Source organism: Balaenoptera borealis, assembly GCF_965194805.1.
Source record: "Balaenoptera borealis genome assembly, chromosome: 12".
NCBI lineage: Eukaryota > Metazoa > Chordata > Mammalia > Artiodactyla > Balaenopteridae > Balaenoptera > Balaenoptera borealis.
The window spans coordinates 72,042,834-72,055,978 of record NC_138869.1 but is presented as its reverse complement, the minus strand read 5'-3'; the positions used below and the strand labels follow the sequence as shown (position 1 = coordinate 72,055,978).

The 13,145-nt window shown below is 42.1% G+C and overlaps 1 protein-coding gene and 1 long non-coding RNA gene across 4 annotated transcripts in view; both read right to left on the bottom strand.

The window, feature by feature from the left end:
- Window positions 1–13,145, bottom strand: part of LOC309608274 — a 244,302-nt gene that overhangs the window by 121,267 nt on the left and 109,890 nt on the right. The window lies entirely within an intron of this gene.
- The window catches only part of TBC1D22B (TBC1 domain family member 22B), a 70,245-nt gene that overhangs the window by 30,656 nt on the left and 26,444 nt on the right, over window positions 1–13,145 (bottom strand). For all 3 annotated transcript variants that reach the window (XM_082347843.1, XM_082347842.1, XM_082347841.1), the window contains exon 8: window positions 9,061–9,175. In XM_082347843.1, the coding sequence (XP_082203969.1) occupies window positions 9,061–9,175 (115 nt within the window). The remainder of the gene's footprint in view (window positions 1–9,060; window positions 9,176–13,145) is intronic.

Below are 13,145 nucleotides of genomic sequence, written 5' to 3'. Positions count from 1 at the left end.
TCAGGAACGAGACAAGGATGTCCACTCTCACCACTATTATTCAACATAGTTCTGGAAGTCCTAGCCACGGCAATCAGAGAAGAAAAAGAAATAAAAGGAATACAAATTGGAAAAGAAGAAGTAAAACTGTCACTGTTTGTGGATGACATGATATTATACATAGAGAATCCTAAAACTGCCACCAGAAAACTGCTAGAGCTAATTAATGAATATGGTAAAGTTGCAGGATACAAAATTAATGCACAGAAATCTCTTGCATTCCTATACACTAATGATGAAAAATCTGAAAGAGAAATTAAGGAAACACTCCCATTTACCACTGCAACAAAAAGAATAAAATACCTAGGAATAAACCTACCTAGGGAGACAAAAGACCTGTATGCAGAAAACTATAAGACACTGATGAAAGAAATTAAAGATGATACCAACAGATGGAGAGATATACCATGTTCTTGGATTGGAAGAATCAACATTGTGAAAATGAGTATACTACCCAAAGCAATATACAGATTCAATGCAATCCCTATCAAATTACCAATGGCATTTTTTACGGAGCTAGAACAAATCATCTTAAAATTTGTATGGAGTCACAAAAGACCCCGAATAGCCAAAGCAGTCTTGAGGGAAAAAAATGGAGCTGGAGGAATCAGACTCCCTGACTTCAGACTATACTACAAAGCTACAGTAATCAAGACAATATGGTACTAGCACAAAAACAGAAACATAGATCAATGGAACAAGATAGAAAGCCCAGAGATTAACTCACGCACCTATGGTCAACTAATCTATGACAAAGGAGGCAAAGATATACAATGGAGAAAAGACAGTCTCTTCAATAAGTGGTGCTGGGAAAACTGGACAGCTACATGTAAAAGAATGAAATTAGAATACTCCCTAACACCCTACACAAAAATAAACTCAAAATGGATTAGAGACCTAAATGTAAGACTGGACACTATAAACTCTTAGAGGAAAACATAGGAAGAACACTCTTTGACATAAATCACAGCAAGATCTTTTTTGATCCACCTCCTAGAGTAATGGAAATAAAAACAAAAATAAACAAATGGGACCTAATGAAACTTCAAAGCTTTTGCACAGCAAAGGAAACCATAAAAAAGACGAAAAGACAACCCTCAGAATGGGAGAAAATATTTGCAAACGAATCAACGGACAAAGGATTAATCTCCAAAATATATAAACAGCTCATTCAGCTCAATATTAAAGAAACAAACACCCCAATCCAAAAATGGGCAGAAGACCTAAATAGACATTTCTCCAAAGAAGACATACAGACGGCCACGAAGCACATGAAAAGATGCTCAACATCACTAATTATTAGAGAAATGCAAATCAAAACTACAATGAGGTATCACCTCACTCCTGTTAGAATGGGCATCATCAGAAAATCTACAAACAACAAATGCTGGAGAGGGTGTGGAGAAAAGGGAACCCTCTTGCACTGTTGGTGGGAATGTAAATTGATACAGCCACTATGGAGAACAATATGGAGGTTCCTTAAAAAACTAAAAATAGAATTACCATATGACCCAGCAATCCCACTACTGGGCATATACCCAGAGAAAACCGTAATTCAAAAAGACACATGTACCCGAATGTTCATTGCAGCACTATTTACAATAGCCAGGTCATGGAAGCAACCTAAATGCCCATCAACAGACGAATGGATAAAGAAGATGTGGTACATATATACAATGGAATATTACTCAGCCATAAAAAGGAACGAAATTGAGTCATTTGTTGAGACGTGGATGGATCTAGAGACTGTCATACAGAGTGAAGTAAGTCAGAAGGAGAAAAACAAATATCGTATATTAATGCATGTATGTGGAACCTAGAAAAATGGTACAGATGAGCCAGTTTGCAGGGCAGAAGTTGAGACACAGATGTAGAGAATGGACATATGGACACCAAGGGGGGAAAACTGCGGTGGGGTGGGGATGGTGGTGTGCTGAATTGGGCGATTGGGATTGACATGTATACACTGATGTGTATAAAATTGATGCCTAATAAGAACCTGCAGTATAAAAAAAACAAACAAAACAACTAATACTAAACTTTCATTGGGTTATGTGTATGGAAATATGTTAATATAAATGTTTCAGACACTACATGAAATTTCTAAAAATCTTATATTTGTATTTGTATGGAAATATGTATGGAAATATGTTAATATAAATGTTTCAGACATTACATGAAATTTCTAAAAATCTTATATGTTCTGGTATAATGTTATAAGTAATAATCCTAGTTATTACTTTACAATGTATATCTCAGAAATAACTAATTTTCTTGTCAACTGCATTATTATGAACTTTCATCAAATCTTTAACCGTGGTCATTTTTAAGTCTTTTGTCATTTACAGACAGTTCTGGGTGTACTCTGATGATTTTGCAAATATGTTCCTATAAAAGGGTTACATCTTCAAGAAATTCATGGAAAAGACTCTGACAAGTACAGGTTTCTGGTAACTGACTGTACTGCTGAACTGAATGAATAAGCATTTTCAGAACTCTAATGAAAAACTGATGAACTCATAAAAGTGCTAACAAAAGATCATGATGAACAAAAAATTAATTACATGGGACTGAGTGAACTGATGAGGATGAGTATAATTTTTGTGACTTTCTGTCTGAATTAAAAAAAAAAAAAAATCCCACAAGGACTCAGAGGCAAAGAATATACAAATCAATTTTCACTGCAAAGTAAAGGAGCTGTTACAGTGGAGGATTACTGGACTGAATGTCAATATTATGACATAGTATGAGTGTGTTTCATGTTTGGTAATTGCAATCGTTGCTTTTGTTGTGGTCATCCATGTACAGTGCTTGGTGTCAGTCTATTTATCTCTTGTAAAAATAAAATACAGTGTGTGTGTGTGAAAAAAAAAAAAGGTTGAATATTAGCAATTTCATGTGGTTTGACCTCATATTTTTAACACATAGCAGATGAAAAATGAATATATCTAATCCACATAAAGCTCTTACAAAACAAGACCAACAGTCCAATAGAAAAAACTGGATAGGACTTCCCTGGTGGCGCAATGGTTAAAAATCCACCTGCCAATGCAGGGGACACGGGTTTGATCCCTGGTCTGGGAAGACCCCACATGCCACAGAGCGACTAAGCCCGTGCATCACAACTACTGAGCCTGCACTCTAGAGCCCGCAAGCCACAACTACTGAGCCCACGTGCCACAACTACCGAAGCCCACACGCCCTAGAGTCCACGCACGGCAAGTGCTGAGCCCGTGTGCTGCAACTACTGAAGCCAGGGCACCTAGAACCCGTGCTCCTCAACAAGAGAAGCCACCGCAATGAGAAGCCCGCACATCGCAACGAAGAGTAGCCCCCGCTCGCCGCAACTAGAGAAAGCCCGTGCGCAGCAACAAAGACCCAACGAAGCCAAAAATAAATAAATAAATAAATAAATAAATAAATAAAGTTATTTTTTTAAAAACTGGATAAAAGAATTTTTTTTTCTGGGGCTTCCCTGGTGGTGCAGTGGTTGAGAATCTGCCTGCCAATGCAGGGGACACGGGTTCGAGCCCTGGTCTGGGAAGATCCCACATGCCGCGGAGCAACTAGGCCTGTGAGCCACAACTACTGAGCCTGCGCGTCTGGAGCCTGTGCTCCGCAACAAGAGAGGCCGTGAGAGTGAGAGACCCGTGCACCGCGATGAAGAGTGGCCCCCACTTGCCGCAACTAGAGAAAGCCCTCGCACAGAAACGAAGACCCAACACAGTCGTAAATAAATAAATAAATAAATAAAGATAAAAATTTTTTTTCTTTTTTTTTTCTTTTTTTAAGCCTACAGCACCCGGTATTCCCAGGCGGTCTCCCATCCAGGTACTAACCAGGCCTGACCCTGCTTAGCTTCCGAGATCAGACGAGATCAGACACGTTCAGGGTGGTATGGCCATAGACTGGATAAAAGATTTGAACAAGCAGATGACAAAAGAAACAAATGCTAATACACAAAAGAAAAGATAAACCACCTCACTGATGAGCAAGTGGAAATAAAAATTGAAACACAAACCATGGTTTATTTGCCAAATTGGTGAAACACAGTTAGACTAAAATACCCAGTTTTGCTAAGGATGTGAAGAGTGCACCCAAACATTAGTGGTTGGAGTATAAACTGCTGTAAACCTTTTTGCAGTGTAATTTTGGAGTGGTACCTATTTGGCATGCTTTTAGGACTAGTAATTTCCGTTCTATGGGCTCTCTTTCAGGGAAACGTGTATTTTAACACAAATGTATAAGAAAATATGTACAAGGATATTCATTGAAGTGTTCTTTATAATAGCTAAAAATTGTAGATTATTTAAATGTCCTATTATAAAAGAATTGTTTACTCAACTATAGTAAAGTTTGATGAAAGCAAATATAATTGCTGAAAACGATGAAGTAGATCCATATGACCAAACTTGGAAAGCTGGCCAGATATTTGTGAATGAAAACAAGCAAGATAGAGAAAAGTATGGATAAGTTTGATCCCAGTTTTCTGAATACAACAAAGAAAAATAATATATGCAGCTCTATCCGCACACAGGAAAAGGACTGGAAAAATACACACCAAGAGGTCAACGGTAGTTATCTCTGGTGATGGGGGGGTAGGGGTGAGGTAATAACAATTCTATACTGTTTTTATTTTTTTTAATATATTTATTTATTTATTTGTTTATTTTTGGCTGCGTTGGGTCTTTGTTGCTGTGCGCAGGCTTTCTCTAGTTGCGGCGAACGAGGGCTGCTCTTTGCTGTGATGTGTGGGCTTCTCATTGCAGTGGCTTCTCTTTATTGCAGAGCACAGGCTCTAGGCACACAGGCTTCAGTAGTTGTGGCATGCGGGCTCAGGAGTTGTGGCTCACGGGCTCTAGAGCGCAGGCTCAGTAGTTGTGGCACACAGGCTTAGTTGCTCCGCAGCATGTGGGATCTTCCCAGGCCAGGGCTCGAACCCGTGTCCCCTGCATTGGCAGGCGGATTCTTAACCACTGCGCCACCAGGGAAGTCCTTGATTTTTTTTAAATGAGTATGTACCTCTATTTTTTTTTTTTATTTATTTATGGCTGTGTTGGGCCTTCATTTCTTTTTTTTTTTTTTTTTAAATAAATTTTATTTATTTATTTATTTATTTTTGGCTACATTGGGTCTTTGTTGCTGCACGCAGGCTTTCTCTAGTTGCGGCGAGCGGGGGCTACTCTTCCTTGCGGTGCGCAGGCTTCTCATTGTGGTGGCTTCTCTTGTTGTGGAGCACGGGCTCTAGGCACGCGGGCTTCAGTAGTTGTGGCACGCAGGCTCAGTAGTTGTGGCTCGTGGGCTCTAGAGCACAGGCTCAGTAGTTGTGGCGCACGGGCTTAGTTGCTCCGCGGCATGTGGGATCTTCCCGGACCAGGGCTCGAACCCGTGTCCCCTGCATTGGCAGGCAGATTCTTAACCACTGCGCCACCAGGGAAGTCCTGGGCCTTCGTTTCTGTGCGAGGGCTTTCTCTAGTTGCGGCGAGCGGGGGCCGCTCTTCATCGCTGTGCGCGGGCCTCTCACTGTCGTGGCCTCTCTTGTTGCGGAGCACACGCTCCAGACGCGCAGGCTCAGTAGTTGTGGCTCACGCGCCTAGTTGCTCCGCGGCATGTGGGATCTTCCCAGACCAGGGCTCGAACCCGTGTCCCCTGCATCAGCAGGCAGACTCTTAACCACTGCGCCACCAGGGAAGTCCTTGATTTTTTTAAATGAGTATGTACCTCTATTGTATTTTTGTTTGTTTGTTTGTTTTTGTTTTAAGAAAAGCAGTAAGAAATGTGCTGCCTGCTTTGGAGCAGGGAATGGAGAAGAGGGAGCCACTAGATAGATCTAAGTTGAGATACCACCAATTCTTATAAAGAGCACAGGTATTTAGGTCAAAAGACCTAGGTTTGAGTTTGGGAGCTCATTTAAAATAGGTTGATACATCTACCTTAAAGAGATATTGGGGGCTACTAAATGAAATCAGGTAAGTCAAAGTACTTTGCAAACGGTAAAGTGCTTTAAAAAATCAGGGTCATATTACTGGTTGGCCTGGCAAGTCCTAGTTTGAAAACTGGAAAAATAAGGGCTAAAGGTACAAACTCCTAAGGAAAAGAGAGATGGATGGGAACTGATAGATTAAGAGAGACTTAAGAGACATATCAACCAATTAGTAGAATGTGTGGACCTGATTTGAACCCTGATTCAAACAAACTGTTAAATATATGTACGGGAATCAAGAAAATTTGAATGGTGTTGTATATTAGATTATATTAAGGAGCTATTATAACTTTTTAGATGTAATAATTGCATTACAGCTGTGAGTTTCTTTAATCATTATCTTCGAAAGGTACATATGAAAATATTTATGGATGAAATTATATGGTGCTTGACATTGAGATTTGCTTACTCACAAAGATGAGTGGGTGAAGAATGGACAGAGTTATGAAGTTGGGTGGCAGGTATATAAGGATTTATGGTATTATTTTTTCTACTTGTACATATGCTTGAAACTGAAAAGTTTTTGTAAAAAAAGAATGGGCCCCGCCTTCCTAGTTCTAGGAGGAGGTACCAAACACCCATCTGAAGTCTGCTGCAGAGGTGAAACTGAGTACAGCCTTGCCAAGAAAGGCTTCCTTGCTCAGGAAGGGCAGAGAAGCCCACGCTTCACTGTGTAAACGCTGTGGGTCAGCAATGGTTTCACTGGTCAGCAGGTAAGACTGACAAACCCAACACCCAGATCAGAATGCAGTCATATCTATCAAAGACAGGCACAGTGGACTTCCCTGGTGGTGCAGTGGTTAAGAATCCGCCTGCCAATGCAGGAGACATGGGTTCGAGCCCTGGTCTGGGAAGATCCCACATGTCGTGGAGCAACTAAGCCTGTGCGCCACAACTACTGAGCCTGTGCTCTAGAGCCCTCGAGCCACGACTACTGAGCCTGCACGCCTAGAGCCTGTGCTCCGCAACAAGAGAAGCCACCGCAATGAGAAGCCCGCACACCACAACGAAGAGTAGCCCCCGCTCATTGCAACTAGAAAAAGCCCATGCACAGCAACGAAGACCCAATGCAGCCAAAAATAAATAAATAAATAAATTTATTAAAAAACAAAAAAGAAAGGCACAGTGCTTGGTGGGGCTGAGGGTAGCACTGGGATGGGTGCCTATAGAAGGTAAAGGAAAATTTGGTACAAAATATAAATGACGGCTAACAAGATAGTTAATATCCAATTAGAACTGCAGCTGCTGAGGATTTCCCTTAATTGGCATAAAAACTGGCAATGCCAGCATTCAGACCTCAAATGTAGATTAATGAATGGATTAATACCTTCCTAGGCTCATCCTTGAATACCATTTCAGAAAAGTACTACTGCAAGAATCAACCCCCAAATCCCAACAGACCAGCTGCACCGCTCTTTAATAAAGTTAAACCACAGAGAATTAAGATGCCTCTGAAAATTGACCTATTAATGTGAGGGGAAAATGAAAGTTCTCCAGCAAAAGCTTTATTTATATGCTTTTGCTTAGGGTCACTGGACAGAGTGAACAAGAGTGTGACCTTCCACCCTGACTTCCAGTTCTGCCCTGGCTGCTGTCACTTAAGGGGAACAAGGAATGGCATCATTAGGTTGCCTTAACGTTTTGAGTAATGAAAAATAAAAAAGGCTGCCTCATGAAAGACCAAAACACCAAGGCTTTGAGTCCCACGAGAAAACCTGAATGGGAAGGATCAAGTGAGGCATTTCTTATGCCTTCCCCCTCCAAGGGGCTCCATTCCAGTCCCCTTCTCATTACCATCCTACCCCCTGCAATGGCTTTCTACAAAAATAACCCACCACCCCCAGAGTCTGAAGAAGAGGGTTCTGGTCCTAGCCCTGCCACTAATAAGGAGGCAAGGAATCTCACAATCCATCTGTGAAATGAGGGGAGTAGACGGATAGTTTTCTAAAATCCTTTTCAATGTTCTTATTCCCACATGAACTTGTCTTTGACTAAGAGAACAAAGCATCAGGCCATGACAGACAGGTTTTCCTCTGAGTCTTGAAGCACAAGTGACTGAGGAAACCAAAAAAGTGGAGGATCCTCAATGCCTTTTAAGACTCTGACGATTTAGGCCTGGCTGGAGCAGGTGGCTGGAGCTGTAAGAAAACCTAACTGCTGCCGTGACAGCGAATCACTCTGTTCAAAGTGACAAGAACCCAGTGGGGTAAGAGGTGAAGGAAGAGGAGGAGAAACCAAGGTCCTGGAGCTCTCCTTGGCCCATTCCATTACCTCCAGTGTGAGCTGGATTCTGGCACCTTTCCCGCTCTATACGTCCACATCCTGCTCCTAAGATACAGCATGTGAACTGAAGTGTGAAGGCCTGATGTATAATCTAAAATTCCAGCTTTCACAGATGAGGGTCTGCATTTGAGACGAGTTCAAAATAATCCAAAAGGAACCTCAGTCAAACCATCAAACCATCTGTTTATGGCAGAACATAAATATATCAATTTGGTCATTCTTTGGCAAAGGTCTTCTTAGGTGAGATCTGTGACCATCTCGAGAGAGAAATTCCAGGCTGCTGCTGCGGCTGCTGTTAAAACAGGTTTATGGCTTCCCTGGTGGCACAGTGGTTGAGAATCTGCCTCCCAATGCAGGGGACACGGGTTCAAGCCCTAGTCTGGGAAGATCCCACATGCCGTGGAGCAACTAGGCCCGTGAGCCACAACTACTGAGCCTGCGTGTCTGGAGCCTGTGCTCCACAACAAGAGAGGCCGCGATAGTGAGAGGCCCGCGCACCGCGATGAAAAGTGGCCCCCGCTTGCCGCAACTACAGAAAGCCCTCGCACAGAAACGAAGGCCCAACACAGCCAAAAATAAATAATAAATAAATAATTTAAAAAAAAAAAAAAAAAAAACAGGTTTAGCTGTGTATTCTAAAGCCACTATCTCTTTTTCAGCAAGACGTGCCCACTGGCTGCACTCTTGGGAAAAACAAACAGACCACAGATAAGAAAGAGCAAAAGCTTGTTCAACTTGGTACTCATGCTTCTTACCGACATATTCTGAGAGGAAGACGACAAAGAACGGAGTGACCAGGTCATTAATTCCTTGGACATACCCACTGGCAGGGTGTCGGATTGCCCAAATAAATAGAATTCTTTCGAAGATCTAGGAAAATGAGAAAAAAAGGCGACATGATGTTAAATCACGGGGATACTCTCCCTCCCTCCATTTACCTACCTCACAATTTAACTCAGCGATGCTACAGAATTTGTAGAAAAAATTTTACAGTGTGTGTGTGTGTGTGTGAAAAAAAAAAAAAGGAAAAAAGAAGAAAAAAAAAGGAAAAAAGAGAAAAAAAAAAGAAAAAAAAAAGAAAAAGGAAAAAAAAAGAAGAAAAAAAAAAAGAAAAAAGAGAAAAAAAGAAGAAGAAAAAAAAAAGAAAAAAAAAATAAAGTAAAACGTGGGGGAAAAAAAAAAAAATTTTTTTAAATATTGTGGACAAAGGCAGTCTACAAATACAAAAAGTTTCTAAGACACTAACTGTTTTTAAACAGGGGTAGGTGCTTCTTGCCCTTTCTCTTTTCAGTGTCTAGCCAATGTGATATAAAATTGGGAAACGGAAAGGAGAGTGACACAAATGGCTTAGAAAAAGGTTTGTTGTGGATGTCATTAATTCAGGCCACCATGCTCATTTGTAGATGCTGTTTCTCTATTTCCAGGAGCAAGATATCAGAATATCTAAGCTCTGATACATTTTCTAAATCTCTTTTGGTCATTACAGGATTTAAAGAGGAAATGCCTTCTTTACCACACTCCCCTCTCTCCCTGCTGAGACGGAAGGAGATCTAGGTCTGGATTTAGTTCTAACCCAGCTTGACTAGGAACCAGTGACAGACTCTAAATGCAGGAAGTCATTTCACACATCAGGATGCAACCCAGACGATTACTGGGGACAGGAAGTCAAATAAACCAAATCCTATGGATTCCTACAGCCAGGAACTTGAGAACAGAGAAGTCAGCCAGGGCCTCCATGGGGAAAGCCTCTGGGGTTAAGTACATTAGCCACAAGAGCCCAGAGGACTAGACTGGGGAGAAAGAAAGAATCTTTTTTTTTTTTGGCCGCACTGCACAGCACTCAGGATCTTAGTTCCCCAACCAGGGATCGAATCCGTGCCCCCTGAAGTGGAAGCATGGAGTCCTAACCACTGGACCACCAGGGATGTCCCTGAAAAGATCTTTATGGTCCTTTTACAGAGTCCGGCCCTGTCGCATTCTGTTACACTCCTCTCTGTTTTCACTATGCCCTTGGAGCTTTTCCCCTGTCTTCTCTCAGCTTGCTGATACTCATCCCCTGGCTTCATCCTGCTGACCACAACTCCTGGGCCCAATACATTCCTTAGACAGGCTTTGACTGAGCTGCCTCAGGTCTCTGAACCACACCAGGGGGATGACAGAGGTGGTAATGACTACATGCAGGGAGGACAGGAGATTAGGGGCCTCCACAGCACCTGGCTCTGCAGAGCCCAGAGTCAGTCAGCTCTGCGGGCAGATTGAAGAGGCCCTCTCGGAGGTCAGGTGCAAGGGAGAAAAAACCTCCCATGGGGAAAAGTAAAAAGGAAGTGGTCGTATGGCTTTGGAGTTGGTTAGCCAGTGTAGGAGAGATGTGGAGAATCTAGACACAATAAAGGATGTTTCGCAGCCCTCGTGTTGAGTCTGCCTTCCATCTGGCAGAGAGAGCCAAGAAACATTCCCACCGTCAACACCCCTGCCCTTGCAGGCAGTGAGAGCAAAGCCCAGCCTGGAAGGAGCTGGCCTCTGCCTCCACCAGATGGGCCCACTTGCTCCCCGGGGCTGAGGGAAGGGTGTGGCGTCCTCATTTGTGTTAGGCCCAACGCTCCAATGGGACCCCTCTTACATTCTTTGCTGCTAAATACCCTCCTGCCTCCCTTGAAACTGTGGCTCAAGCTAGACCCACCACGTTCAGGAAGATCTCAAGAGTTCCCTGCTCCACTCTGTCTCCTCACACCTCCTGTGGCCTGTGTCTGTCTGGATGTCTCTGTTAAAAGCTCTTCCAGATCAATCCTTCTGAAGGACTTATCAGGGCTTCTACTTCACACTATCAGCTCCTTGTGAATACACAAATCCCTGGTGACTGGCTTAAACAATGGCCAAGCGCATGGAAGCTAACCATTCAGAATCAGGAGACCTGCAATAATCCCTCTCTAGTAAGGATGGGACAGTGCAGACACACTCACACTGTACAAGTGAAAACGCCAAAGAGATGGAAATAGATGAACACCAAGCCTGGTTACCAGGGGAGACCATGGAATCTTCCCTACAGAAAAAGCCTGGGACAATCTTGTCTGCCTCTGAGACACCTCTTCTACTAGTGTGGGTAATTCTCACTTACTATAGTCAATTCTCAAGTATCTTTAGGTTTATAAAACAAGTCTTTCAATATTCAATGTTACTTAATTTTCTGCTCCTTGGTTGGCAATTTATTCTATTTATGATTACTACAGTCTGCTAGATGGAAAGGTGATTCAAGAAAAATTGGAAAGACTACAGCTTGAATTTCTTTCTTTGTAGGCAGGTTCCACTACTAGGAGAAGCCTTTTAAATAAACTACTTTCCCTGTCTCCAAATTTAAAGTAACCATGCACAGGTAAGAGAGAAGAATCTGAACATCTTCAAGTTAAAATGAGGAATAAGCAGGGCTGAGCCATGGGAAACTGAACGGGAGACACAAAGGGATCCTGGGCAGTTTTTAGCTTCCTTTGAGCTGACTCTTACAGGTAAAATAATGGTGTCACCCTCAAAATCTTCTTTATGCTAGTGGTAAGTTATGAGGGATCCCATCAGTAGACACATCTATATTTAAACAGAATTATGAGTATAATCTAAAGTCAAACAGAAATTATTTTGAGCATTTTTTTATCACATTTTCTCTATTATAAGGATGAGTGAAAATATAATTCAAAGAGCACTTACATCCAGTATCCTAGCTACTATGAAGCTGCCAAAGGAAATCCCTAATCTTGAGGAGTTTATATCAATACTTACTGCTTGGTCAAAAGATTAATAGTCCCACTGAAACCTTTCATGTGCTTTGCCAACTTGTTAGGTCTCAACATATCACTACTAATTTGACTTCTGGGTAGGTATCCGAAAGAATTTAAAACAGGGACTCAGATATTTGCACACCCACGTTCACAGCAGCATTACTCACAATACCCAAAACGTGGAAGCAACTCAAGTGTCCACTGACAGATGGCAGATCAACAATATGTCTTATACACATATAATGGAATATCATTCAGTCTTAAAAAGGAAGGAAGGGGACTTCCCTGGCGGTCCAGTGGTTAAGACTCCGTGCTTCCGATGCAGGGGGCGCAAGTTCGATCCCTGGTCGGGGAACTAGGATCCCGCGTGCCGCGCGGTGCGGCCAAGAAAATAAATAAATAAAAATAAAAAGGAAGGAAATTCTGACACATGCTACAACATGGATGAACCTTGAAGATATCATGCTAAGTGAAACAAGCCAGTCACAAAAGGACAAATACTGTATGATCCCACTTATTTGAGGTACCTGGAATAGTCAAATTCATAGACACAGAAAGTAGAATGGCAGTTGCTGGGGGATGGAAAGTTATTGTTTCATGCGTACAGAGCTTCAGTTTGGGAAGATGAAAAAAAGTTGTAGAGATGGATTGTGGTAATGGTTGAATAACAATATGAATGTACTTAATGTCACTGAACTATACACTTAAAAATGGTTAAAATGGTGAATTTTGTTATGTATGTTTACTACACACACACACACACACACACACACACATCACTACCAGCTAGATAAAGCAGAGCAAACACAAGACTAGGAATTCTAGGGTGTGGTTTCTGTCTTCATTCTGTCACCAGGTAGACTCAAGATGCTGGGCAAGTCCCTTAGCCTCTCAAAGTGCTACTCAGCCCACAGGTTTGTTATGAGGATCGGATGAGAATGCATAAGAAAGTGCTCTGAAAGGACCAAAGCTCCATATGGGAACACAAGGTACTATCACGATTAGCCATAAACCTGCCCATGCCTAGAGGGAGGGCTAAGCACACATCCACACAGATGGTGCCACAGAAGGAT